Consider the following 27,548-nt stretch of genomic DNA (forward strand, 5'->3'; position numbering starts at 1 on the left):
TTCAAAGTCACAGTACTTTTAAAATATGTGAGTTTTGCCTTCTACTCCATAACACATTCTTTTTTTGTTTATTTTTTTAAAGATTTTATTTATTTATTTGACAGAGAGAGACAGCGAGAGGGAACACAAGTAGGGGGAGTGGGAGAGGGAGAAGCAGGCTTCCCGCCAAGCAGGGAGCCCAATGTGGGGCTCGATCCCAGGACCCTGGGATCACGACCTGAGCTGAAGGCAGACGCTTAACGACTGAGCCACTCAGGCGCCCCTTCATAACACATTCTTATTTGGATTTTAATATAAGTTATTTTTTATTTTTATTTTTTTTAAAGATTTTATTTATTTATTCATGAGAGACAGAGAGAGAGAGAGACAGAGGCAGAGGGAGAAGCAGGCTCCCCGCTGAGCAGGGAGCCCAATGCGGAACTCGATCCCAGGACCCTGGGATCATGACCTGAGCTGAAGGCAGATGCTTAACCGACTGAGCCACCCAGGTATCCCTAATATAAGTTATTAACATAAAAAATGCTTCTACCCAAATACAATCTTTGGCTTTGCTTACCCTTGGCACACAGCCAAGAAGTCCTACCATTTTCGGATGGGTGAGGCCAGAGAAACATCTTTTATAGGGAGGAGAGGGCTTTAGTAGGAGGTTTAGAGTACGTACATTTCTTCTCCAGCTCTTCATCATCTAGAAGAAGACTAACCACCTCTTTGGGTTTTAAGGTATCTGGTTTGAAGTTCCCACCAGAAATCACCATCCGCTGAATCTATACCAGAGCAGATCAAAACATCACCACCAGGCACCCATTCCCTTATGGATAATATCCAGAAACAAGACAACATCTTTCTCAGTCTGCTCTTCTGGCACTTGGATTCCCTATTTCTTCTCATTCATCTCACTGGCTCATTCAGATTATTTATCCAACAGAAAGAACAATGAGAACTTCTCTAGTTTGGGACTGCTAATTGATAGCTAGAAGATCCAATAATACGGAAATCAAGATTAAAAAACCTCAACCCCCCAAATAATCATTTCTTTGGAAACTAGCAAATTTGGCGTACAACTTAGATGCTGTCAAATTGAGAGTACTAGGATGAGAGCTCAAATGTCATTCCTTATTCCCCTGAATGGTAACGTATGTGAAACAGGAGGGCCATGACTGGTGTCACCCCCCCATGAACAACGGCCCAATCTAGCCTGTAGATACCATTCAGATAGACAAGGAGTGAGGAATGAACAGCCAGGGCAGTACAGGGCTTGATTTTATTTTCTATTCAGAAGAACTTTTCGCCCCTTCCTGACCCACAGAAGGCAAGAGTCTTAGCCCAGTAAATGTGGTTGTACTTTCCAGCTTCTCCACCACTACAGTACTTCCTTTGCCTGCTGCTTACCTCACTCTTCTCCTTGGCTCGCTGTAGAATGCGTTCTTCAATGGTGCCTTTACAGATGAGCCGGTACACAGTAACCTGCTTTGTCTGCCCCAAGCGGTGGGCTCTGTCCATGGCCTGCTGGTCCACAGTGGGGTTCCAGTCGCTATCATAAAAAATCACCTGCATGGGCAGGACAAGAATACAGCAAAGACTGAGGCACTCTTACGGCAAGACCAGGAATTCTGAGAGCAATCTAGCCACTTGTCATTTTCAGTAGTCTGATGCAGGATTTTTTCCCAGGATATTAAGATGAGCAGACATCCACTCATAAAACCAAGCCATTCCTTCACTTGTCTTGGGCAAAATAGATATACTCTAGCTTTTTTTTTTTTTTTTCAGGATTTTCATTTAAAAAGAGGGAACAGCAATAATATTAATAGTTAATTAATACTTAGTGCTATCTGCTAGTCACTGTTCTAGTTGCTTTATGTGTATTAACTCACTTAAATCCCATAATTACTATGATTTAGGTACTATTGAGACTCCCATTTTATAGATGAGGAAACTGAGACACATAGGAATTACAGAATTTATCCAAGATCACAGAGCCTAAGTACGTGGTAGACCTATGAGGTGGGGGATATGAAAGCCTTCTCTCTCTCTCTCTTTTTTTTAAGTTTTCATGTATTTATTTAAGCAATCTCTACCCTCAACGTGGAGCTCGAACTCACGACCCCAAGATCAAGAGTTGCATGCTCTTTCAACTGAGCCCGCCAGGCATCCCTGAAAGCCTTCTCTTTAACACTAAGTCTACCATGGTAAGGGATAGGCATAGCTTTCCTGGGCATTCTCTGGCTCATATTTCCTATCTCTTGAATTCGGCAAAGAAACATTTAAGGGTTCCCTGGAAGCTACTTTTAGTTTGCTAAACAACAAACATAAACAACAACAGAATGTCCTCTTCTCTCCTCCACCCCACAAGTGATCCTACAGCCAACAGACTCCTGGGACCTCAGTCCTGAGGCTACTATTGAATATAGGCGATGTCCTGAAAGAAAGCCAGCTCCAAATGGTCCTCATGCGTCCTCATCTATATTCAAGCAAGTCACCAATTCCAGCCACTGCTTCTTCAGAAATGAACCTCTCCCTTTTTATAGTCCTACTGTCCCTGTCCTGGACTGCGATCTCATCACCTACACCTGGCTCACTGCCACTGTCAGACCAGCAGGATTTCTAGAGCTCAGTCTCTCTCTTCTTTAGTCTACTTTGGTTACCACTGTAGGCCACTCTATTTCCCTGCCAGTTATGCGGTAACACATCAAATCCAAACTGCCCTCAATAATCAGGCCCTGCTATACTGAGCCCAATTCATTTCTATTCTTTTCTAAAATAAACATGCCCCTTCCTTTTTGTTAGAGAGGTCTCTTCAGTGCTCCTCACTCATGATTATTTGCACCACTTTTTGCTCAAGCTCTTTTTCTGACCTGTAGTCCCTCAATTCTTCTCTATTGGTCCTTTAAAGGTTTGATTCAAGCTTCCCACTTTCGAGAAGGCCTCCCTGATTTCTCCTGCCTATAACAATGTCCCTTTTCCCTATTCCTCGTGGATTCCTACTAGAAATAATAATAATAAAATCTGTTCAGCACTTACAATGTATCTGGCACTAGTGTGCATACATATCTCACTAAATTTTCACAAAAACCTTGTGTGTTTTCTTCATCTTATCAATCAGGAAGAGACTGGCCTGAGTTCATGGTCCTAACAGTCTCCCTCCACAACCTGCACTATTAACAATACCTTGTAAGCATTGCCTATCCTGGTCCAGTTCTCACTTAATCACTATCTCCTATGGGTATCTTCAATTATTTTCACATCTTCAATTATTTCATGTGTATTATTTTAAAAATCTCCCTATCTGGTCATATTGTAGGACAGACAGCATCCATCTGTGCAAAGTAGAATTCCACAAATACTAGTCGATTAATACTAGAATCTGTAAGGAAACTGATCAACACTAGACCAAGCCTAAAAATGTAAACTCAGTGATTCACTCTGAAGTAATTTATTTATTCTCTCATTTAAAATTGGACACAATTTTAAGAATTCAGACTCTGAGTGAAGATGGACAAAAGACATCGACATTTTCAACACTCTTGCCTACAACAGTAAAATCCCCACTGGCTCTTTCTGATGCTGCTCCTTTTGTCTTGCTTTTATGCAAGGTATAATCCCGCAAATTTTTGCATCAGTCAGAATCCTTGGGGAGAAAATTACTAACTGCCTACCAAAGAAAAGAAAATCATTGCGAAAATTTACTGCTAATCCACAGTGTCCACAGACCTAGGATTCTGAAGTACACAATGTTGCCATTTGTAGAGGAGCAGAGCAAACCTGAGGACGGGATATTTTGGAGATTCAATAGGATATGCAAAATTCTAGAAAATCTACTTTAAACTTTCAGAGAGAACAAGGATGGGAAGACAGAGTTAATGAAAAGGAGGCCTTTGATTGGACTGGGGAGAAACACTACTTGCCCAACACACCTAAAATGACTATTACTGGAAAATGACAGCTGATGTCTCATCTAAAAGACAGTACCTTTAGCTAGTTACCTGAGCCTGAGGCAGTGGTGCAGCAGGAATTCATAATGGGAAGTTCTACATTATGAATCATTTCACTGGTGCTTCCTTAACACTTACATTTTTTCCTGGAAGTCTCAGTGGCAACCAGACCTGATTCAACTTAGGTTTTTTGAGCTCATAAAAGGTAAAAAAATTAAAGTTAAGGAGACAGGCTGGCAATTTAACTTCAAAACAACTCCTACATTTAGTGGCTAATTATCATTTAAATGGGTTAAAAGAGGTGAGAAATTTGGGAGGACTAGAAAAAAATAAGATTCTATTAAGAAAAATATTTACCAGGAAAAAGAGTGTGAAGTATGTAGAAGCTAGTAAGTTAACACAAGAATGGGAGAACTAAAAACCAGGCCAGATAGATGGTTATTATCTAACCTGACAATGAAATGAACACTGAATCAATCAGGACTTGAACTGGGGGCAGTGAGGAGGGGTGCTGGGGGAGACAAGGAAAGAGATGACACCTAGATTTGGTAATCAGGTTTATGGAGCTCAGTGAGACATTCTAGAGAAAAACAAATAACAATTAAAGGATAAGAACAACTAATTTAGCCAGTAAAGATAAAAGCAAATCAATGGATGGCCACAAAGCATGGCCCAGCAATGACTAAGGGGAAATATATTAATAGACAGCACCTTCATGAAGTTGTACACACCAAGCTAGACAGGCATGAGGGGAGGAGGGAGGTGAGACCTGAGAAGGGATGGAGGCACTGGTTTTACAGGTCACTGAGAGGGAGTTTCAGGGGATGAGGGAATGAAATAGAAAATAGGAAAATTTTGAGACGAACAACTGGAAAAAGTTGGACAAACACTTGGAGGGTGAAACTCTCACCCAAGAGAATAGGTGGGAGCTCAGCACCTCGGGAGGGCTGAAAGCTGTCTGTCCCATCTTGTCTCATAGGACATATAGGAATTCTCACATTGCCACCAAGAGAACAAAGCTCCTCCGTCTCTCTCTACATGTGAGCATTTAAAACAGGTCTGACACAGGAACAAAACAAACAATGCAGTTTATAACAACCATTCACCTAAAGACAGACAAATGCAAAGAGTTCCCTACTTTAGGAAAAATATACAAAGAACAAAACAGTAAGGGGCCATTAATCACATGCTAAAATCATGTTTTTACTAACAGAGTGGGCCAGAGTCCCACTGTTTACAAAATACATGTTTATCGACATTAAATTTTTCCTGACATTTTAGGCTGCTAACTTCTTCCTTGTCCATAAATGGTTCTGGGGAATCTTCCAAAGCTAAATAAATCTCAGGACAAAGGAAGAATGCCAGGCAAGCAGTTAAGCCTATTGTTTTTCTAAACACACACACACACACACACTTTGACTACACATAAAGCATAACCTAGAAATTCATTTCAACCTTGAGGAACGTTTTACCGAGAAGTACTCCAGGAGGTTCTAATTTACAAGTAAGTCCCCAAGCCTTCCCCTCAAAATTAAATGTATATTACTTTGGAAATGGAAACTCAGAATATTCAGAGCCTTTTCTCTCTAGTCCCTAGGATGAAAAGGGAATCCCTACTTTTTTTTTTTGAATTTGACAGAGAGAGACACAGTGAGAGAGGGAACACAAGCGGGGGAGTGGGAGAGGGAGAAGCAGGCTTCCCACCAAGCAGGGAGCCCTATGCGGGGCTCCATCCCAGGACCCTGGGATCATGACCTGAGCAGAAGGCAGACGCTTAACCTACTGAGCCACCCAGGCGCCCCGGGAATTCCTACTTCCACTCCTCTAGCCATGGGTTTGGCCTACTTTGGTTCTTTGTGGTTGGCAGAGCTCCTAACCTCCACAGGGCAAATTATGTGAACACTGGAAGCATAAAGCAGATCTCCTCGCTCAAATCTGCTTTTTCTTTTTCTTGACTATGCAAATAAATGACTAGGAGAACTATTCCTTAAAAAATAAAAGAGATTTATTTATTTATTTATTTATTTATTTATTTATTTATTTGAGAAAGAGAGCACGTGTGAGCTGAGGGAGGGGCAGAGGGAGAGAGAGACACAAGCACACCCCGCCCCCGACCACTGAGCAGACCCTGAGATCATGACCTGAGCCAAAATCAAGTTTAACTGACCGAGCCACCCAGGCGCCCCAAGAACTGTTCCTTAAAACCATAGACCAAACCTGAGATAGGCAGGCTGAGATGCATTTTAATGACATGAACTTATGCTTTCTGAACTCCAGACCCTGCTGCCTGGCTGACCTTGCCCCTTAGTGTTTGCTAAGAATCTTAAACTGAATACATCCCAAATCAAACTCTCGATTTCTCCTCTCAAACCCGTTCCTCCCAGTATCTTCCCCTTAATTGCTAACTGATGTCTCCATCATTCAGGTTGCCTTGGTCAAACACCTTGGAGTTTTCTCTGACACCTCCCACATCCAATGTAGCAGCAAACTCTACTGCCTGTGCCTCCAAAATACATGGAAATTCCTATTATTTCTCCCCACCTCCACTGCTTCAACCCTCGTCCAAGTCACCATCACCTTGTGTCTAACTCCTAACTGAACTTCCTGCTTCTTTCTCCTTGTAGATCTTCCCACCCTACTCCCCAAAAGCCAGAGGGACTCATTTAAAACCCAAGCCAAATCAAGTCACCGCTCTGTTCAAATTCTTCCAGTGGCCTCCCATCTCAAGTCTTGCAGCCCATGAAGCCTTCCCCGATCTGCTTCACAACACTTGTCTGACAGCCTTTCCCCATCATCCGTTCTGTTCCACCTACAAAGGGCTGCTCGCTATGGCCTGATCACGCCAAGCATGTTCTCGCCGCAGGGCTTTGCACTTATGTCTTCTGCCTGGAATGCTCTTCTTTCTGCCAGATATATGCTTGGCTTGCTTCCTCACTTTCTTCAGATCTTGGCTCAAGTGTCACCTTATCAGAGAAGCTACATCAGCGCATATAAAACCACCACCCCCGATCATGAATAGGGTCTTGAAGAAGAAAAAGAACTTTACCAGGTGGAAGAGGTACTGAGCAAAGAGTTCGTGCAGCAGTGTAATACAATATGGTATGTTCAGGCACAAAAAGTCAATCATTATTGAACATAAATTTTGGGAAGGGGAAAGTAAGTCTGGCAGTTAGACTGGAAAGGATGCAGGCCACAAAATGAAGGGCCTTGTATGCTATGTAAAGGAGCTTATCCTTTGTCTTCTAAGATGATGGAGATTCCCTGAGAGTTTTAGGCAAAGGGAGTGGCATGGTTAATAAAGAAGGGTATAAATAAACCAAGAGAATAAACATGGGGCTGGGAGCTGAGACTGGAGTCCAAAAGATTCACTAGGATAAAGTGGTTTCTCCTGTACTCACACTGAGAGTATGACGAAGTTAGGACTGTATGGAATGCTTAAAAAACACAGCTGAGAACGAAGGAGTAAAGAGAAAGCCAAATTTCTGCTATCTGATGTGACACCAAGTGAGCCACCACCTCGGAGAACCCACAAGAACACACCTACCACCAATGACAGCCTTCCCTTAAGACGACCGAAGGTGATGATGCATGCTAGCTCTAGCATCTACCCAGCTAGGCTTCCAGCAGTTGTCAGGCCATGGAGCCTTGTCCAAACCTGGTTAACTGGCTGATGAGTTTTATATGCCAAGGAAGGTACAGCTGAGTCCTGTGCTGATATTCTACTTAAGGATGTTACAGAATCTGCTTTTCTTTCTTGACGTCAGGCAGCTCTACAGTACAGTAGTTAATAAGGAGAGAGAGTAGACACAGCCTAGGGGTGGAGACTAGGAAACATGGGCTCTAGTTCTAGCTCTGCAGCTTGTGAGTCTATTCATGCCTCTTCTCCCTTCTACATCATTTCTCCATAAATCTCCAGGGTCTGCACCCTCCTCCCATTTCTGGGAGTATTTAGAACAGTATCAGACACATAGCTGGCATTCACTAAATATTTGTTGAATGAATGTGTAAGAAACTTATTCACAGAGAATGGACAGAAAATCCAGATGGAAAGCTAAAACGTACTAGTTCCAATACATTTCTCTGTATTTCACAGAGAAACACCACAACAGCCACATAAAATGACATTTTTAGAGTCATATTTGCTACAAAACAATTTCCCACTTGTGCATTTTTATGTCTCAAGGTTACTGAAATTGTTATTAAATGTATTTGAACACTGGAAATAATTTTGAGATTCAAAAAGGAATGCTCTTTTCCATTTCAGTCAACTGAAGTATTCTTCCAGGGAGACTAGGTATGAAAGGATAAATCATTTTGATACAATGTCTTCATTTTTTTAAATTCCCAATTTCGTTGCTCTCCAATCACCTTTTGAAGTTTGGGATAAAAAAGTATGAGTTTTTCCCATGGTGGAATAATGCATAAGAGCAATAAAACAATCATTTCTGATTTTGTTCAGTTATAGCTCCCCAAAAGAACCTGTTAATTCAGCCAGATTATTTAAGTCTGTTTATTCACTGAGGTACTCGAAGTATTTAGAACAGTATCAGACACATAGTTGGCATTCACTAAATATTTGTTGAATGAATGTGTAAGAAACTTATTCACAGAGAATGGACGGAAAAGTCCAGATGGAAAGCTAAAACGTACTAGTTCCAGCCAAAATGCAACTATTGTCTTATAACATAATGAGGGAAAGAAATAAAAAGTGTGACCCAAAGCAAAGGATAATACCAACTGAACAACATATTTATATTAGAAAACCTGCATACCTGGTATGCTGTGGTGCTCATTACTTACTGTATCTGCAGCAGTGAGATTGATACCCAGTCCTCCAGCTCGTGTGCTTAGCAGGAATACAAAGATGTCATTCCTGCAGAAGAGGGAAGAAGATATGTTAAGAGGGAATACTAAAAGAGAAAGATAGCATGCATGTGGCAAAAACAGAGATCTCTGAAAACAGAATAGTGTCCAGGACTAGAAAGGGTTATCCAGGCCTGATCCACATTTCTTGACACATTGTACCAAGGTGCTCTGATGTTAAAATGGAATCATGGTTGTCATCTTCTAATTTGCAGATATACTTCGGCAGCCTACTAATACTGACAGACTGATAGGCAATATAATTATAACCATGTAGCAAACATAACAGAAAAATACGTCATCATGGAAATAGTATCATAGTTCAAACAAGTCAAGCCATTCCTAGGTTCATACAGAGGGAAAATCAGTATTCCTTGGCGCTTCCCCCAGGAATCATGACTACCAATAATTTGGGAACTAATGATTATACTTTCCCAAAGCACTCATTTTCAGAAGAATAAAGTCAGTCCCAGAAAAATGACCCTGAGGTCAGGACTAAGATCCAGGTCATGACTTCTACGTATTAAGGTGAACTTAGGATCAATCTACGAAGACAGGCTGGAATTAAAGTACTTTTTTAATGTATGGCAACATAGCCCCCATGATTAGATATAGTTGTCTGTTTCCCTTGACATCCTTCGTCCTTTTAAAGAAACCCAGAATTATAAATAAACCGGTAGGTACCACTGTCACTCATTCAGACAACAAATATTTACTGAATACCTTCTAGGAACAGGCCCGTGCCAGATCACAGCGAGTAGGCTTGGACTACAAGATTTATCTATGTACACACATACAATTAGGGGCTCAGTTTGATCCCAATTCTTGCACATTTTTAAAAAAATTTTATTTATTTATTTGACAGAGAGAGAGACAGTGAGAGAGAGGGAACACAAGCAGGGGGAGTGGGAGAGGGAGAAGCAGGCTTCCCGCTGAGCAGGGAGCCCGATGTGGGGCTCCATCCCAGGACCCTGGGACCATGACCTGAGCTGAAGGCAGACGCTTAACGACTGAGCCACCCAGGTGCCCCTCTTGCACATTTTTAAAGATTCTCTTGCATTTTCATGTTCCTGCCACCCGAGGTTATTTTCCAGAACATTTCAGAGAGAAAGGAACTGCATTATACCAGTGAGCAAACTTTACAGTCCTTTAAATCAAGTTGCTAATCTCTTTTCTCATGATTAAAATGAGTATAACGAAAAATTTAGACCAGTGTTATTCAAATTGCAGGTCACACCTATTACTGGTCATGAAATCAGTGTGGTAGATCTGGACCACATTAAAGTAATAAAGAAAGGAACAGAACAGATTAGAAAATATTGTAATACAGGGGTACTTGGCTGACTCAGTTGGAAGAGCATATGACTCAAGTTTCAGATATGGCATAGAGGTACTAAGAGGTACTAAATTCCAATGTAAAATGAATTTTACTCATCCCTTGATGCTGTTCTTCCCTGGTAAAGTCATTTGACTGAAGGTCTGTTTCCTGGACTATAAAATGAGGATGCTCTGAATACAGCTGAAGTGACTAAGTGATGACATATCAACAGTAAACATGAGTATCAGTGAAGGAACTATTTTGAAATTAGCCTCCTGGTTAATCACTAAGCTGTGCTGGTCCTAGAGAAATCTGTCTATTATTTGCATTTAGTTAAACACAAGGTTCCCCGAGGCAGGAATGACAACAAAGTATGTCTGCAGGCCTGTTACAAGGCCAGATTCCAAAAGCTCTATACACCCACTGAAGTTCTACTAGTTTATCCTTGAATATTATCAAGTTTAATATTTCATAATTTTATTTATTTAATTTATAAAATGTCCTTGTTTATAGTTAATACATATAAGGCAAACCAAAAAGTTAAAAGGTACATGCTAGTTTGCAAACACATTTTCCTACATAGATATGAGATGATGTAAATGGAAGCTTGATACCTTACAGCCCAGAGGAGGGTATCTAACCACAGTGAGGCTGCAAATAAAAACTGATTGAGCTTTCCAGGGCTGTAGTAACTAATCTCTACAGAAAAATTCTTCCTTCTCTGACCCTCTGACCCTCACTGCTCCTCCCCATACTTCTCTCTCCTGCTTTGGTGGAAACAGAAGCAGTGGTCAGAGGCTTCTCTCCAATACCTGTGTGAGAGCTGACAGAACCACCCAATGGCTAGGACTCATGGTAATTCCTAAAGAAGTCCAGAGCCTGAGCAAGGGGTGGGGTGGGGGAAGGGAGAGGAGACAGGGAGGGAGGTAGAAAGCAGTCGGGAACTATAATACAAGGAAGGGTAGAGGCAGGGGTGCCTGGGTGGCTCAGTTAAGCATCTGCCCTCAGCTCACGTCATGATCCCAGGCTCCTGGGATCGAGCCCTGAGTCAGGCTCCTTGCTCACTGGGGAGTCTGCTTCTCCCTCTCCCTCTGCCTGCTGCTCCCCCTGCTTGTGCTCTCTCTCTGTCAAATAAATAAAATCTTTAAAAAGAAAAGGGGGTGTAGAGGCAGAAATATGGGTCATTTTTATAGTCTGGACAGCCAGAGATAAGTCCCCAAATATGGTAATCACTTATAAACAGGGACCACGTACAGAAAAAGAAGTGAAGGGAATCTAGGTAAAAATAAATCAGTAGAGGGGCGCCTGGGTGGCTCAGTCGTTAAGCATCTGCCTTCGGTTCAGGTCATGGTCCCAGGGTCCTGGGATGGAGCTCTGCGTCGGGCTCCCTGCTCTGTGGGAAGCCTGCTTCTCCCTCTCCCACTCCCCCTGCTTGTGTTCCCTCTCTCGCTGTGTCTCTCTCTGTCAAATAAATAAATAAAATCTTAAAATAAATAAATAAATCAGTAGCAAAACTTAGAAATATATAACAGTAGAAGACACTTTTTCTTTGGGGATATTAACTATGTATTGAGAAGATGCCTTTTAATGATAAGGTAGATGGTAAACAGCAAGGTTTGATAATTTTATCATACTGAAATGAAAAAATAAGGATTATGGAAACCTTGTTAAAATAAATTACTGTCCATCCCAGAATACACTGCTGGATCATTTATAAACAAAAACACCTAAATAAAACTGCTTAGAAGTTCCTTTCAACTTAATAAATCTAGTATTGATAATGTGAATTACTGTTTTGGGGGCTCTGACTAAAGGGAAGAAAACAGAATCCCTGAAGGCAACATGATGGTTTGGGTGCCCTCTAGGGGGCTGAAAAAGAATTTCAACTCAGGGTTTCCGCTGGAACAGGCCTCTCAGCAAGCAGACTTCTGGGCGGTCTGGGAATGAGCCTAAGAAATCATGGAGCAAACATGTGCTTAGGTCTCACTCTTATTCTTGTTTAATGACCCACTGAGGCCACCAAAATACCCAAATAGTCCTGGGCATGTAGCCTAACCAACTGCAGTGAAGACTTGCTCAATGACTGAAAAAGAGCCAGAATGAAAGAAGAGGCTGGAACTCTACAACACTCTCACCAAGAAAGAAAAAATCAACACTACACTCACTTTTTCTCATGTTTTCCAAAGGGATCACCCTGAGCGATCAGATAACGTGTGTGTGTGTGGGTGATCCATTTGGTAAATGTCATGGGTAGGAGGAAGGGAAGCAAAGGCTGAGGCATTCCAGAGCAAAGACCTTGTGAATGGCTTCTAGGATCACGCACTGATCACATGTTCTGAATGTTGCCCAGTCAGGACATCCTGGCCAAACAGTCTTTAGTCTCAGCCGGACTCTTTCCTGGAAGGATCCCTCATAAATAAATCTTGTATGAAGGGAATGTAAATGGCTTTTTATAGGAGTTCTTGTTTACTCTGGCTGACCTTTGAGCCACAGGGCTCTCCAGTTGAAACCACATTTTTTTCTTTTGATGTCTTTTCATTAGTAATAACAAAAATATTTGGCAAGGCATGCTTTTTGTTTTCAAAAACACCTGTCTTTTTCTTTATATTGGGCTACATCAGCCACTCAAATTTATAAGTTGAGAACTTCTTCCCATTTGGAGGGGTCTGCTGGATAAGCTTATCAGCACAGGCACAGTTCAGACTCTATATATGAGAAGAAGAGATTATGTCCTATGCGTAAGTCCAACTCTAGTCAACTACCTACCTCACCATATAGGCAGGGGAGGAGACATTAGTCTGTTTTTTTCATTTTGCCTAACATTAGATGCAGGTGTTAAAATGATGGTTACTCAAATGTTGAACCTCAATAAAAAACACTGCTCCCTAAATAACTCTCAGTTATAGGGTCTGGAAGCTTAAGTAAGGTTTCCCAAGAAAGCTGTGTAAAACAAGTATTTACTAAGCAGATCTAGTATAATTTAATGGTGAAAATACCGTTCTTTTAGAGCTAAGCTTTTCAAAACAACTGTGCGATACATTACCCAAACAACTGTTCCACAAGTCAGAAGATTTCAGAAGTAATGAGTTGGATATATCTAGTAGTCCTTTTCACTAAAAGACCACTGTAAAATATACTGAGCCTGGGATCTCATGTCCGCTGGGTCAGCTAGAAGAAGAGCTGTACCTCTATGATTCAGAAGATTGAATCATTACAAATCAACATACCACAGCTCTTGTTGGACGCTAAGTTGGCAGAACTTTCTACAGAGCAATGTGACAATTTGCAAAGTCTTAAATATTCATATCCCTTCACTCAGTAATCTTCCTTGTTTCAGTCTTTATTAAGAATACTAAAATGCTGGGACGCCTGGGTGGCTCAGTTGGTTAAGCGTCTGCCTTCAGCTCACTCATGATCCTGGGGTCCTGGGATCAAGCCCCACATTGGGCTCCTTGCTCTGTGGGGAGCCTGCTTCTCCCTCTGCCCAACGCTCCCCCTGCTTCTGTTCCCTCTCTCTGTCTGACAAATAAAATCTTAAAAAAAAAAGAAAGAAAAAGAAAACTAAAATGCTGACGAAGCTTTGTAAAGATATTCACTCAACATTTTAACAATAGAAATATGGTATAAATATCCAGTGTAATGGAATATTAGTCATTAAAAATGATTACAAAGACTTTTTAAATGATACGTGAAGATGTTTAATATATAATGGTAAGTGGAAGAAATCAGGACACACAATCGTATCTATAATATGGTATCAACATGTAAATACAACCACATACATATTAAAGACCAGAGGGATATACCTAAGAGTTGAAGCTCTTAGGTTGGAGTAGGCAAGGAAAAAGTAAAATATGTTTCATTTGATTTCAGAATCAAGAAAAGACTAAGGTCAGCTGGTAAAAAAATTTTTCGGGGGGTGGATAACAATATGATGGAGTTAGGAGGCATTACCACTGACTCTTGAACAATGCAGGAGGGTAAAAGGGAGCCAACCTCCTGGCACAGTCGAAAAAATCTGGATACAATTTTTGACTCTCCAAAAACTTAACTACTAATAGCCTACTGCTGACTAGAAGCCTTACCAATAATACAAGCAGTTGATTAATACATACTTGGTATGTTATATGTATTTTATATTATAATCTTACAATAAAGTAAACTAGAGAAAAGTTATTAAGAAAAATGTAAGGAAAATACATTTATAGTACTGTTTAATATTTATTGGAAAAAATCCATGTATAAGTGGACCTGCGTAGTTCAAAACCATGTTGTTTGAGGGTCAACTGTATTATGCTATATATGTCTCAAATATTATCAATTTAAGAATCTGCCAATAGCTTCTGCTAGGTTAGGCCATCCACATAGTTGCTCTTAGGTAACAAAGAAAAATAGGTTCAAAGCAGATCTTCTCCCTCCATTGTTGGTCAAACAACCACCTGAATTCAGACATACAGTTTCAACTTGGGAGTTACTGGTTAAGTGAGGGTAAGACTGTAAACCAAAACAGAGTTTATCTCCTTACTTGTGCTTCATTATAAAGCATCATGCAATAGCAAAAATTATCAGAGGGCACTCTATGTGGAACTATGAATTTGTTTTAGGCTAAATTGTTTTATATCTGAAGTAAACCATGCTTTAAAACTGAAATGAAAGAAATGAAAAATTGTAACCTAAATACAAATGACTATGTGCTTAATTTTCTTCCCAAGAATCAAAACTTAAATATTAACAAACTATACAATTAAAGTCCAAAAATCCAGAACTGTTGTGGTTTACAGCACATTAAGATCTACTCTATTCTTAGTTACCAGGTCTAAGGAAGAAAATTTAAGGGTGGAGTTCAGCGGCCCTGTCACTAGCTGGTGGAGCTTGGCTTTCTCCTTGGAGGGAACAGTAACCAGATTCTGCTTATTACAAGGAGAACCTGCACTTAGGATAATTATGGCTCTGTAAGCCATGAGCAGCCAGCAGGCGGTATTTGAAACTTCATAGGCTTATTATCAGGTGGGAGAAGTACTGTAACTGAGAGCTGCCAGATGAAGAGACTGTGCACCACTGCAATCTGTCATCCTGTACTGTATTACTACCACGCTGGAGGGAAAGCAGGAAAAAGGAAGGTATTTTTCTTTAAACTTTTACAAAAGACATAAGGAAAAGAAACTAAAAATCAACCATAAGTCAATATCCAGAGATCGCCACTGTTAACATTTAGAAATACAGCCTTATGGATTTCTTTCTGCATAAATATTATCCATATAAAGGAGGGTCTTAGTTCATACACAGAAATCATTTTTTATTGCCCAAATAAAAGGGTGCTGATTTGGTAAGAAGGCATATTTTGAATACAAAAATTAACGAGTATTCATTTTCTCTCTCTCTCCCACACACATACACACACATAGATCTGAACCAATATAGGCAGATTTAGCTACCTCTTAAAATGACTATATGATGATTGCTTAACAATATGAGATAATGTTGACATTTCTTTTAAACTCATTATCTTAAGCACTAAAGAAAAATCAAATGAGAATTTTTCTAATTTCTATTAACGTTACCTGTTCTGAAAATCTGCAACCATGTCCCGCCTCTCTGAGATCTTGGATGAGCCATCAAGCCTCATGTAGGTATGCTTCCTGTAAACCATGTATTCCTGCCAATCAGAGTAAACAAACAGAAGTTGGATGCAAATTACTGTATTCTAATTCCCATAACATCTACCCACCTTCCACCTCATCTTTACTGGGGGCAAGTCATTATATCCAGAATAAGAAGAAAGTAATCTCAAAAGTACAAGAACTTAACTTGTAAATGAATTTACTGCTAGTATGTGAAAATTGAGGGCACTGTGAAGACTACAGCCACCCTCAATTTCAACTTGGAAACTAATCATATTCTTGCAGATTTCAGTAGGTTTCATGAAAATAAACCAACAAAATAAAATGAAATTTCCAAACAAAAATTGCCATTCAGGCAGCGACCAGATGTTTCTCACAGCTATGGAATATCTGTTTTTCTTTCCGTAAGTATCTTGCTCTAGTGTTCTTCTCCCCAACATATCCTTGCTGACCAATATCCTTGAATTTAAAGCCCAAGTTTCCTTTTTCCAGCAGAGCATGCATCATTGTTAAGGGAAGTCTAAGCATCAGAGTGAATAAAAGACAAGGTAACTTTCCATGGCAGAGCATGTTCTGGACATCATCTCTAAGAGGAATTACAACTTTTAAGAATGGAGAAGAAACTTCAAGAGATGCAATGGAGAGAACATAATGCCATTTTTAGAAGCTACAATGCCTCTTACAGATGATGTCCAAATGAGCACTGATTTCCTCTTTCTTACCCCTAATTATATGGATTACACTTCAAGAAGTCCACTTGTAGAGGAACCACTATCAAAAACTCAACACAGCTGCCTATTTATAAGAAACAACATGAAACAATTATTTCAGTTCTAAAATAACTTTTTCCTATTGAAAAAGACTAGTTATTTCTACATTTGGGAGATGTCTGTGTTAATTCTCTATGGTCAAATGTTTGTTTGTTGCAATATTCTCTTATGTACCTGTTATTATACCTGGCTGGGTATTTCAGCACACAAGGTTGCTACAGCTGGGTACGGCTGTACAGTACATGTGGCAGCCTACTCTTAGAGCAAGTTAGTACCAAAACTCCTTCAATGGCTTGGCAGAGGTCCCTGATTAGGGTACCTACGAGGTGAGGCTGGTCAACAAAGTAGACAAGCTCATCGAGGCACACATCTTCATTGTGGTTTGTATACGTTTTTACTATTTCCTTCTTTCTCAAGTGGCTCTTTAAGGGCTTTGATAATCAAAGAGGGGTAGAACATATTCAAAGAGTTTCAAGTTCATATTTAGTGGTATAGCCCTGTAATGAGACTGGATTAATAGTAGAAGAGTAGGGGGTATCTTAGATAAGGAAGGATTCAGGAAAAAAAAGATGAAAAATGCGAGCATGAGGATAGTCTTTAGAGGCTCACTATAGCTTGGCAGCTAAATTTAATCAAGGGATGCTGCCATCCAGAACAACAAAATAACTAGATTATACACAGAGACATCCACAGGTTGGACTTCTACCACAAGGTGGGCTTTCTGCACAGGCACTCCTGCCTTCTGAACCAGAACTTCTAAACTCAGTGAGAGCACTGATGAATGAATCTTCTTGTAGATCTTACTGTTGCCATCAGTTATATGTCAAGGTCAGCATGACACCAGAGATACTAATCCTAGACCATAATCAAACCAACACTGATTACACAGAGCCTGTAACTGAGGCAACAGAAGTGAATCTTTTCTGTTTACTGCTTTAAGCCTTTGCTCTCCCACCCAGGGGAGCAGTGGGATTTCAGGAGGCTTAGATGAGTTTAGATCCGATTTCAGTAAATAGCTTCAAAACAAGTAAATGGACATGGAAAAAGAAGTTAAAAGCAGAATAGAGGAGGGGCGCCTGCGTGGCTCAGCCGGTTGAGCGGCTGTCTTGGGCTCAGGCCATGGTCCCAGGGTCCTGGGATCGAGCCCGTGCTCGGCGGGAGGCCTGTTTCTCCCTCTGCCTGCCACTTCCCCTGCTTGTGCTCTCTGTCAAATAAATAAAATATTAAAAAAAAAAAAGCAGAATAGAGGAATGTCTACATCCTCACACCACAGAAAAACAGCTAAAAGATAAAGGCAGAGATGAAAAAAGAGCAATTCAGTATTTCCTTCATTCAAATATTCTGGCTATACCAAAGCTCTTCTAGATGTGTCTCTAAAATTCTGTGTGGTTTAGAAAAGATACTTAATTTAATCTGGAAAGAAATGCCTCATTTCTTTCAAATGCTAATTTTAAGACGTGTGGCCACTTCTATGTTTAGTTCAGCTTTCCTATGATCTAAAAAATCTAAAAATTCAGAATAAAATCAAATTCTATCTTGTTAAAAGACATTTTTATCAAAAAGAATTTGTGTCAAAACACAAATTCTAACAATAAATGACAAGTTATAGCACTGTGAATATTTATTTACTTATTTATATTTAAGTAATCTCTACACCCAACGTGAGGCTCGAACTCATGACCCTGAAATAAGAGTCACATGCTCTTCTGACTCAGCCAGCCAGGCGCCCCTCGAAAATTTATTTTAAAAATCTATTTCATACACACACACACACACACACACACACACACACATTTAACAATCTCTACATCATAAGGTTTTCTAAGATCCATTTTAAATATTCCATCATGCCCCAACTCTTTGTAGTTCATTCCCATGTCTGAGGACCACTACTGGCTCATTACCACTTGTTGGATGACTTTACCACGGTCTGTAGGAACTGTGTCATGCTTTGCACTCCTGTGCATTAAAGAAGGCTTACGGAACAGAAAGACGAACCATTATCCAGTCCTTCCTTACACAAGGTACTCTGTAGACATCAAGGATCTCTCTCACCCAAGTCCCTTTTGGTATTTAGGAAAGACTTAGAACATGATCCACCAGTATGATTAAATTTCCTGGAGCTTTGTAAAGCAATTCTTTTTGCTCCACTTAAAGAAGCAAAGAAAGAAGAGAAACCAAATACAGACCTTCTTCCTCTTCCAGGTCTCATAATTTAGTATCCTCCTTTAATTAAATAAATATGAACATCAGTACTCTCAAGTGGATTCTTGTGGATCAATAACTACTAACCAAAGTAAATCTAATACTGCTTGAACTAATAAAATAAAAATTATGGCTTTTAACATTTAGGAAGTCTTGAGAGCTATACAGTCCTAGTAGATACTATTTTTAAAAATTATTGTAGAAGCCAAAAGAGTTATGGATGAGATGTACTCTTGGTATTTGAGTACTGATTCTCAACCAGGATTAAAAATACATGTGCCTGGACCCACCCCAGGGATTCAGACTCTGTAGGTCTGGGAGAGGGCCTGGACTGGTTTATTTTTAAAAAGCTCCAAAGATGAGTGCAATAGATACCCTATATCTGCAGCTGAGAACCACCACTACAAAGAGAAGGCAGGACAGGGGTCCCTCAGAATCTTGCTATCGCAGCATGGCTTTCAGATAAGCGGCACTGGGAACACCTGCAATTTGTTAAAAATGCAGAATTGAGGAGCACCTGGGTAGCTTAGTCGGTTAAGCATCCGACTCTTGACCTCAGCTCAGGTCTTGATCTCAGGGTTGTTGAGTTCAAGCCCCATGTTGAGCTCCATGCTGGGTGTGAAATCTACTAAAAAAAAAAACAACAAATGCAGAATTGAGGGATATACCCCATAACTAATGAAACAATTTGTGTTTTAACATGTATTACTTGTAAGTACTTCTCTTAAGTTTGAGAAACACTGTTGCAGAACAATATCCTTATACTATTTTAAAAGCAGTGGAACTTTTTCTTTTTCCAAGTGAAATCTTATATGAAAACCCTCTAGGGGCTTCTGGGTGGCTCATTCGGTTAAGCATCTGCCTTTGGCTCAGGTCATGATCTCAGGGTCCTGAGACTGAGCTCCGTATCAGGATCTCTGTTCAGTGGAGTCTGCTTCTCCCTCTCCCTCTGCTTGTGCTCTTTCTCTCTCAAATGAATAAATTCTTAAAAAACAACAAAAAAGAAACCCCTCTAATATAAAATAGATAAAAAGCATTATTATTCTGGTTGATGAAGAAGGGGGAGTCCAGGGCCCCATCTGCTTAATCTCTACCTAAGTTTCCTGTCCTCTATCCCACCCTACCAGTTTGAAAACCACTCTTGAAATACACATTGAGAAGACAAGTTGGCTCTGGATCTTATCTGTAAGTTACTTTTAAAAGCAGTAGCTGCAGAGATATCAGTATAACTCAAAATACTTTCCACAAGTACCTCTCACTCCTTTAAAGTGCACTAAATGAAGGCAAACATTCACACACCCAGTGGTATATTACAGGGGACTAGGTTCATCTTCAAGTAGGGGTGATGACGGTGGCTAGCATTTACTAAGTGACAAACACTATTCTGTGTTTTGCTTATCTAATCCTCACATAGTAGTCTTTAAGATAGGCGTTGTTATCGGCCCTCCCACGTTACAGATGTTAAGTAAGGTCTCTAACAGTTACATAGGCAGTGGGTAATGTAGCTCGGACTGGAACTCAAGTTAACTGGTGCCAGACCCTCTGGCTTAACCCCTTTACTGCTTTCCACATGGAACAGAAGCTCACCACCACTAGGGAAAAGAAGGTGGTTGTGGTGTGTCAGGGAGAAGCCATATAAGGTTCTTAATACATGTTGTCCATAATCTCCATCCATTATCATCATAAAAAAAGGATAACTGGGCATTTGAAAAAATAAAGGCAAATGTTTGTATATCTCTAACATGAACCTTCCATTCTGAACCTTCTTTTCTCTTTCAAAGTTGCGTCTGCTGTTCTCTTCAACCCAATTTCACTTCCCCAATTTGGGGAAAAGACTCAGTATGATCCACAAACCTGAAGTCCTGACGTAACTATTTCCTGAACATGCCACTTTCCATCTTTGGGGTATATCAGCAGCAAAAAGTAAGGCTCCTCTCAGTCTCTATTATAATCTCTCCGTTGCCCAAACAAATTGCACCAAATGAGTGAAATATGGAAGCCATGCTTCCCTTATCTAACACAAAGAGTCCTTTGGAGCAAGACCTAATCACAAGGCATACATAGGCCCATCATAATCTGCCTTCACCCTTTGTGTATTATTCCCTTTTCTCCTATACCATAAACTCCAGTCACACTGAGCTAGTCCACCCCAAATGTCTCGTACCTTCCCATCTCTGTGCCTTTTTACATCTGGCTTCCTTAGTCTGGAATGCACTTCTCCCTGATGGTTAAAATTCTATTTAAGTTCAGTTCAAAAGTCACTATCAATGGGAACCCTTCCTCAAGTGACCCAGTTAGAAATAAATGTATCCATCTTGCTACCTTCAGCTCTGTTTACGGTTCATTTTGGGCACTGGTATCAGGGTACACCTGACAGTTGTGTGTGTGTGTGATATATCCTCCACTAGATACATTTCTTGAAGTCAAAGACCACATTTAATTTAAATTCACATCTGCCTAGCACAATGCCTTCCTCATTCTCGACATGAAAAGAAATGAATGAAACTGAATAAATATAGTGTGGTTGTAAGCTGACACATTTCCTTCCATCATTCCTAAAGCCTAATCAAAATGCTAGTTAACAGTGACCCCAATTTGCTTTTCATTCTGTGGGGCAGTTTTAGAATACCCAGCTTCCCAGTATGCTCAGAATCACAGCTCCCAAAGGTAACTGGGAGTTCTAGGAGTAGCCAGCTCATAAATGATAGAACGTCTGTTCAGGATGAATCCTATCCAAGTGAGGTACTTGCTGACTGGGCAAGTTATGTAACCTAGTGTCTCAAATGTCATCATTAGCTATAGATTATCTGGATTTAATTCTGTATTATACTATTTTCATACACTGGTGCAGTACAAAATCTGTCTGGGTTTCAGTACTTAACAATCACACCACATACAGTACCAGCTGGCTGAGCCTTTCCAAGTACTTTTGTATTGCATAGAAAATACTGACGCTTATTTCCTTAAACTACAGACTCAGCTGCTTGATGCAACAGGAATGAACCTCAAATGAGACAACCCAGAGATGATGTAAGTCATCTGTAGTGAGTTAAAGCTTTTTGCAACTGTCAGAATATGGTGGTAGGGGGTGGGGAGGTTCCAAACTCGAGTAAAAATGGTGGTGGTAGGAAAAGTTCTGCCTAACATCCCGCTAGACACCATCATCCCAACTGCACAAAGGCCATGTCTGCTTCCACAGTACCCCCACCAGCAAAGACCTACAAGTGACTCAGTAAATGTAAAGTAAATCCGTAACGTAACGTTTAGTGATCTAGCATATCCTCCCCTATCTACGGCTTTGACTTCTGCCTGTGGCACACTAAAAATTCCTGGCCCTGGAAGTTTAGCAGTCTGCTTTTTTATCCCCTATCCAGAAACAGTATTTAGATACCATGGGAAAGAATAAGACATTCCTGAATACAGAATTCTATTTGGAATAAGATCTGATATATTCACAAGAAACTTAAATTAAAGTCAGATTTTTGCGCAAGAGAAAGAGGCTATCAATCACTTTAAAAAAATACTGAGCAAATACTAAGTGCCCAGAACTAGTATTTCTTTTTTTTTTTAAAGATTTTATTTATTTATTCATGAGAGACAGAGAGAGAGAGAGAGAGAGAAGCAGAGGGAGAAGCAGGCTCCCAAGGAGCAGGGAGCCCGATGCGGGACTCGATCCCAGGACCCTGGGATCATGACCTGAGCCGAAGGCAGACGCTTAACCATCTGAGCCACCCAGGCACCCCAGAACTAGTATTTCTCCCAAAATGGAAACCTGGTCACACAGAAGTATGTGTATTTTTACCATATTTTGGTTCTTCCGAGTCCTAGAAACAAACAGATAGCCAAGGTGAAGGCACAGAACAAAAAGCCCAAAAAGGCTGTTGGATGAAAGAGACGCTGATCGGCTCCACAGTTACACAAAAGAGCTTCAATGCCCCCACATGAGTTTCTAACTTCTGCTCTATTGGAAGCTTTTCTTTCTTTTTTTTTTTTTAAGATTTTATTTATTTATTTTAGAGAGAGAGAGAGAGAGAGCGCACAAGCAGGGGAAGTAGCAGGCAAAGGGAGAGTGAGAAGCAAGCTCCCTGCCAAGCAGGGAGCCCGAAGCAGGGCTCGATCCCAGGACCCTGGGATCATGACCCGAGCCAAAGGCAGACGCTTAACCGACTGAACCACCCAGGCGCCCCTACTGGAAGCTTTTCTTTCCCTCTTTGATATACAAGGTGTAAGATGTCAAGGTAAAAAAGAGAATCCTGGAAAAAAAATTTTTTTTTATATCTAAAACTAACCAAACAAACCCACAACACACTGAGGATGAAGAAGCAAAGCAAGGGTCAAGGTATTTTTTTTTTTTTTAAAGAAAAGGTCAAGTGTACTCAAGGGAAAGCATCTATACAGAAGGGCCTTTCTATAACATGATCCTTAGGTTCACATGCCAGGTCATGTTTTAAAGCTGAAACATGGCTCTAATGAATGTTTACAGTGAAAGCTTCTATTATGACAATGACTAAAAAACCCAGAATAACTCTTTGAAAAGGTAAAGAAATGTAGACCTCATCCTGCATTGCCGTAAGATCCACAATACATTTACATTTCAATAAATGACTAGACATATTAAACACCGTGGGCATTTTAAGTCCATGCCCACAAAATAAATTTTGAGGATTAACCTCTTGAAATACAGAATGTGGTTCATTTGAGTAAACAGTATTAAAAAAAAAAGGACGAATGAACTTCTAGGAAATGTAATGTTGAAGGAAAAAGAATAGTAAAGTGTTTTAAAAAAACCTAGACAACAGTTTCACTTCAGTTTTTCAGTAAAACATGTAAACGGTTGTAACATTTTTTTGGCTTCAGCATCCTAGATGCATGTTATCCATACGGCTAAAGAATGTTAGCAGCTGTGAAATTCAGTTTTCCCTAATTTCGAATTCCCCATAGAGAGATCGAACTGTATTTAAAAGGCTCTCAGGCTGCCATGTTTGCAAAACCTACCCACATCATCCACATCCCCACAAACCTGTCCAAAAAACCCGCTGGATTAGAAAGAGATAGGAAGTGACCCTGGTGGGTAGGGTTTACAGCACTCATCCTGAACAAAGCTCATTAACATACTTTGAATCACTTATTTTGGTAATACTTAGGAGTACCTAGAAGTGTGTAATACATAGAACAAGGAACTAAAATGTAGGACTGTATCAAATTTAAACCATCTACACTTCCCTTCAGCTCTCAGACCTAGCTATTTTTTGGTAGCTTACCCTACTTACTCTTGAACTTTCCTTTAATAGGAAGCAACTTTTAGGACTCCAAAATACACCAACATAGTCTTTGGAAAAAAAAAAGATCATCACTTCCCTTACAAAATCTTTAGCATACTGCTTTTTCTATAATTCAGTGCAAGATCACTACTTCATCTGTACATCCCTGACTCTGCAGGACAAGGCAAGTGCACTTTATCTAAGAGGAGCCCCACTGACGGAAAGTTACTCATATTGTTTGGGCCGTTGGTATCATTTAGTTTGAACTGAACACTACAGATGCAGGCAGTTCCCTTTATTTTGGATTACTGCTCTTAGGACCTTTAACATAGGTAAAGATCTGCATCAAACACAATGGCTTAATTACTTCTCTTACAGTGATTTACAGCCACCAATAAGCATTTTTCCATCATTTAGAAATAGGTGACCTATTCCATAGGACAAAACAGAAAGTTCAGCCTGCTGACAGCATTTGAGGGGCCAAACACTGTACTAAATGCCAGACTTATGATTTGAGTGACCTCAAATATCATGTGTTATGTCCCTTGCTAAAAGAAGTTGCCAGATTATTAAAAAGAGCCTGCTACCGAATTACCAAACTATTGACTGAGAAATTCAGCAAGCCAGGCTTGGCTTCCAGAAACCTAAAACTTCTTCCCTACGCTAGCCTTCATTCCTTCTGTGCTGATATGATCCCTACTCCCTTATTCCTAGATAGGGATAATCATGGTCCAATTTCCACTTGTTTATTACCAGCTACTCCCTGGAGTAGCAGGGTTAGAATATGAAGCCTTAGCTATAAAAAGCCCATGGAAAAACATGCGAATATTTATACACTACTTACATCCAGGTGCTTTAGCTCCCCCGACCAGCGGCTTTCCAACTTTCTAGCACTAAACACTAACTCTGGTGGTCTGTGATTATTTGTCCTCAGTTTCACTCGCCTATTTCCATGTCCTTGACTTCTTCTCCCTCAAGTAATTAGCTTCCACTCACACAACAAGAAAGCAGAGAGAACATCAACACAGAAGTAACTGAAGAAACAGAAGGTGCCCTGCACAGTAAAACAAGTTGTATCTTTCAACATAACCTAGTGGTTCTCAACTCTGGTTGCCTATTACTATCACCTCAGGAGCTTTCAAGTCTCCTGATGCCTAGGCTTCATTCCAAAGTTATTAAGTAACAAACTCTGAGGATGGGACAGGGTATCAGTATTTGTTAAAGCTCCTCCAGGAGAACGCAATATGGAGTGAGGTTGAGACCACTACATTGAGTCAGACTGACCAGCTGCTCTCTCGTTTTTTATATAGAGAACTAATCCTAAATCTTGTTTTCTATGCAGTATTTCAGAGGACTTCTTAAGTATTCCTAAACTCCAATCTCCTTTAAAATTAGGGAATTTCTTCCCTAGTAAAGGAAGGAGTAGGGGATGTTCTATTTCAATGGTGGAGGAAAGGAGTTCCTTTGCATATTCTCACATCTGCCAGGAGCTTCTTCTCCTCCCTTTATAGACAGTAAAATCACGAAGACAAGTTTTGGGTTCCCATTAAGCAGGATGTACATTAGTCATAGACATCTGATTCCTGCAAGTTAAATGTCAAGGTGTCCTAGGTGCCCAAGGTTCCTTCTCCTACCTCCAGCAGGTCTATCATCCTGGTCATCTGGGAGTAGATAAGGACCCTATGTCCTTGAGACTTGAGCCGAGTCAGGAGGACATCAAGGGCATACAGCTTTCCACTGTCAGTGATGAGGCTCTCCTTGCCTGGGGAGAAGAAAAGGGGGGGAGGAGGGGGAAACTGTATTTAATTGAAGCAGCAAAATCACTCACTGCAAAGCTGTATGCAGCCAAAATTACGACAACCAGGATGCTTGTCATCATGAGAGCAGGAAAGTAGAGAAGAAGGCAAAGCACTGTTCAATCATGATCCAGTAGGTCTCTGAGAAGAAGTATCCTGAAAGAGGGAGGTGTAGGCTCCCTTCCAACGGACAGTTCCCATTCAGATATCTGCTGCTAAGACAAATGAAAGCTTCCCTGCTCCATGTCCTTACTCAGGGGATAACAGGTACACATGGACATTTAAGAGTGAGGTCTATGTCATATCTGCTCTAAGTGACTTGAGAAACTTGTTTTTCCTTCTTCATCCTATCTCTAGATATCTGTTTCTGCTGGTTCTGTGGTTAAATGGTTTACATCTCCTGAAAGCATGAGAATGTCGAGAAACAAGGGCTACTCTTGCCTGTCCCTGGAGACACTTAAATACCGAGAAATGCAAATACACATATCCATTCCTGCCCCTCTGTTTAAATCCAAACTCCTTCTCCTTGATGATTTCAAATAGGTTGGCTGGGAAATGTCATTATCCTAAACTATAATTCAGTAAAGACACTAAGGTTTGTTCAACTTCTCAGAAGGACTGACTTTGGGTTTCTGTGAAATGGAAGCTGCTTTTACTCACTAACTTGTGCTTTCTCTTTCCTCTTCCCATTAAAAAGGAAAAAAAAAAAAAGAGCATTTTAGCCAGAGATCTTTACAGAGCACTTAACTCTCAAATTTTCATCTTATCCATTCAGTATCATTCATCTCCCATCACATTTCAGGAAGTAGAGTTTCCTGTTTGCAGACTGGTCCATAAACATGCCCTGAACAATCACTGCTACTAAGAGGGGGAAGAAATGAGGCTGAAGGGGCCAGGAGATTTTAAGAGTATTATGTGGAAGTGGCTGTGGGGTGCAAAAAGGGAGAGACAAAGGATAGAGAGATGACACAACTAACCACTAAAAGTAAAAAAGGGAGCTATTAAAAAAACCCATAGTTTATCCCTAGTTTCTGGGTTCAAACCCATGGTTTTTTCCCCTCAGAACTGCAGAGGTTGACTGTTGAGAGCAATCCAAGAGTTCTCAATGGATATTTCTCTGTTCTCGCCACTATCTGCCAAGTGCACAATCATTGTATAAACCGAACGAGAACGGATGTGCTGACAGCACCATAAAAAATCATCAGCCCCTCTGTTTTTGCTACAAAGCCACAGGCCCTGGATGTTTACTCCTCTGCACTGCTGCTTGCCTTTTCCCACCTTCGGAACGCTGCCAGGCCACATCTCTCCCTCCACCACCCCCTCCCTGATGCTGTGGCACACACCTTTGTTCAGCCTCTTTGTTTGGTCCTGTTTAGATTACTGAAATGCTCTTCTTTTTGTTGATCTCCTTACCAACACAATCAAACGACTGCAGCTGGGACAGAACCAAATGCTAGGCCCTCTCCCTGGCACCAGACAAGGAGGCCTGTGTGAATTCCAAGTCTGATCAGGCAGCAACGCTTTCCTAACAACTTCAACGTTTCTCCTTTAATTGGATACCCTGGGATCCCTCAATTTTGATAGCTCCTAAACATTCCCCAGAGTTTCTTTCTTTTTTCATTAAAAGCACAGGAAGGTGGGAAAAAAAAAAAAGAGAAACCCATATATTTTTCAGTCATTTAGTAGAGTGGGCAAGCTAAGCTCATCAGATTTCTCCAGCAGCCTGCTTATCTTTTCTCTCCATTCACATCCACTCCGTCCACACAAGTATCTTAAAGTATGTAA

At 40.6% G+C, this 27,548-nt stretch overlaps 1 protein-coding gene across 3 annotated transcripts in view; it reads right to left on the reverse strand.

Annotated features, from left to right (window-relative positions):
- Nucleotides 1–27,548, reverse strand: part of INO80 (INO80 complex ATPase subunit) — a 131,472-nt gene that overhangs the window by 8,118 nt on the left and 95,806 nt on the right. For all 3 annotated transcript variants that reach the window (XM_028119419.2, XM_028119417.2, XM_088024728.1), the window contains exons 27-31: nucleotides 25,602–25,729; nucleotides 15,672–15,766; nucleotides 8,730–8,802; nucleotides 1,390–1,548; nucleotides 662–764 (exon numbers count right to left, since the gene is read on the reverse strand). In XM_028119419.2, coding sequence (XP_027975220.2) covers nucleotides 662–764; nucleotides 1,390–1,548; nucleotides 8,730–8,802; nucleotides 15,672–15,766; nucleotides 25,602–25,729 — 558 coding nt within the window. The remainder of the gene's footprint in view (nucleotides 1–661; nucleotides 765–1,389; nucleotides 1,549–8,729; nucleotides 8,803–15,671; nucleotides 15,767–25,601; nucleotides 25,730–27,548) is intronic.

The sequence above is a fragment of the Eumetopias jubatus genome, unplaced genomic scaffold, assembly GCF_037043125.1.
Source record: "Eumetopias jubatus isolate StellerSeaLion01/CBP00866 unplaced genomic scaffold, mEumJub1_p1.0 scaffold_7, whole genome shotgun sequence".
Classification (NCBI taxonomy): domain Eukaryota; kingdom Metazoa; phylum Chordata; class Mammalia; order Carnivora; family Otariidae; genus Eumetopias; species Eumetopias jubatus.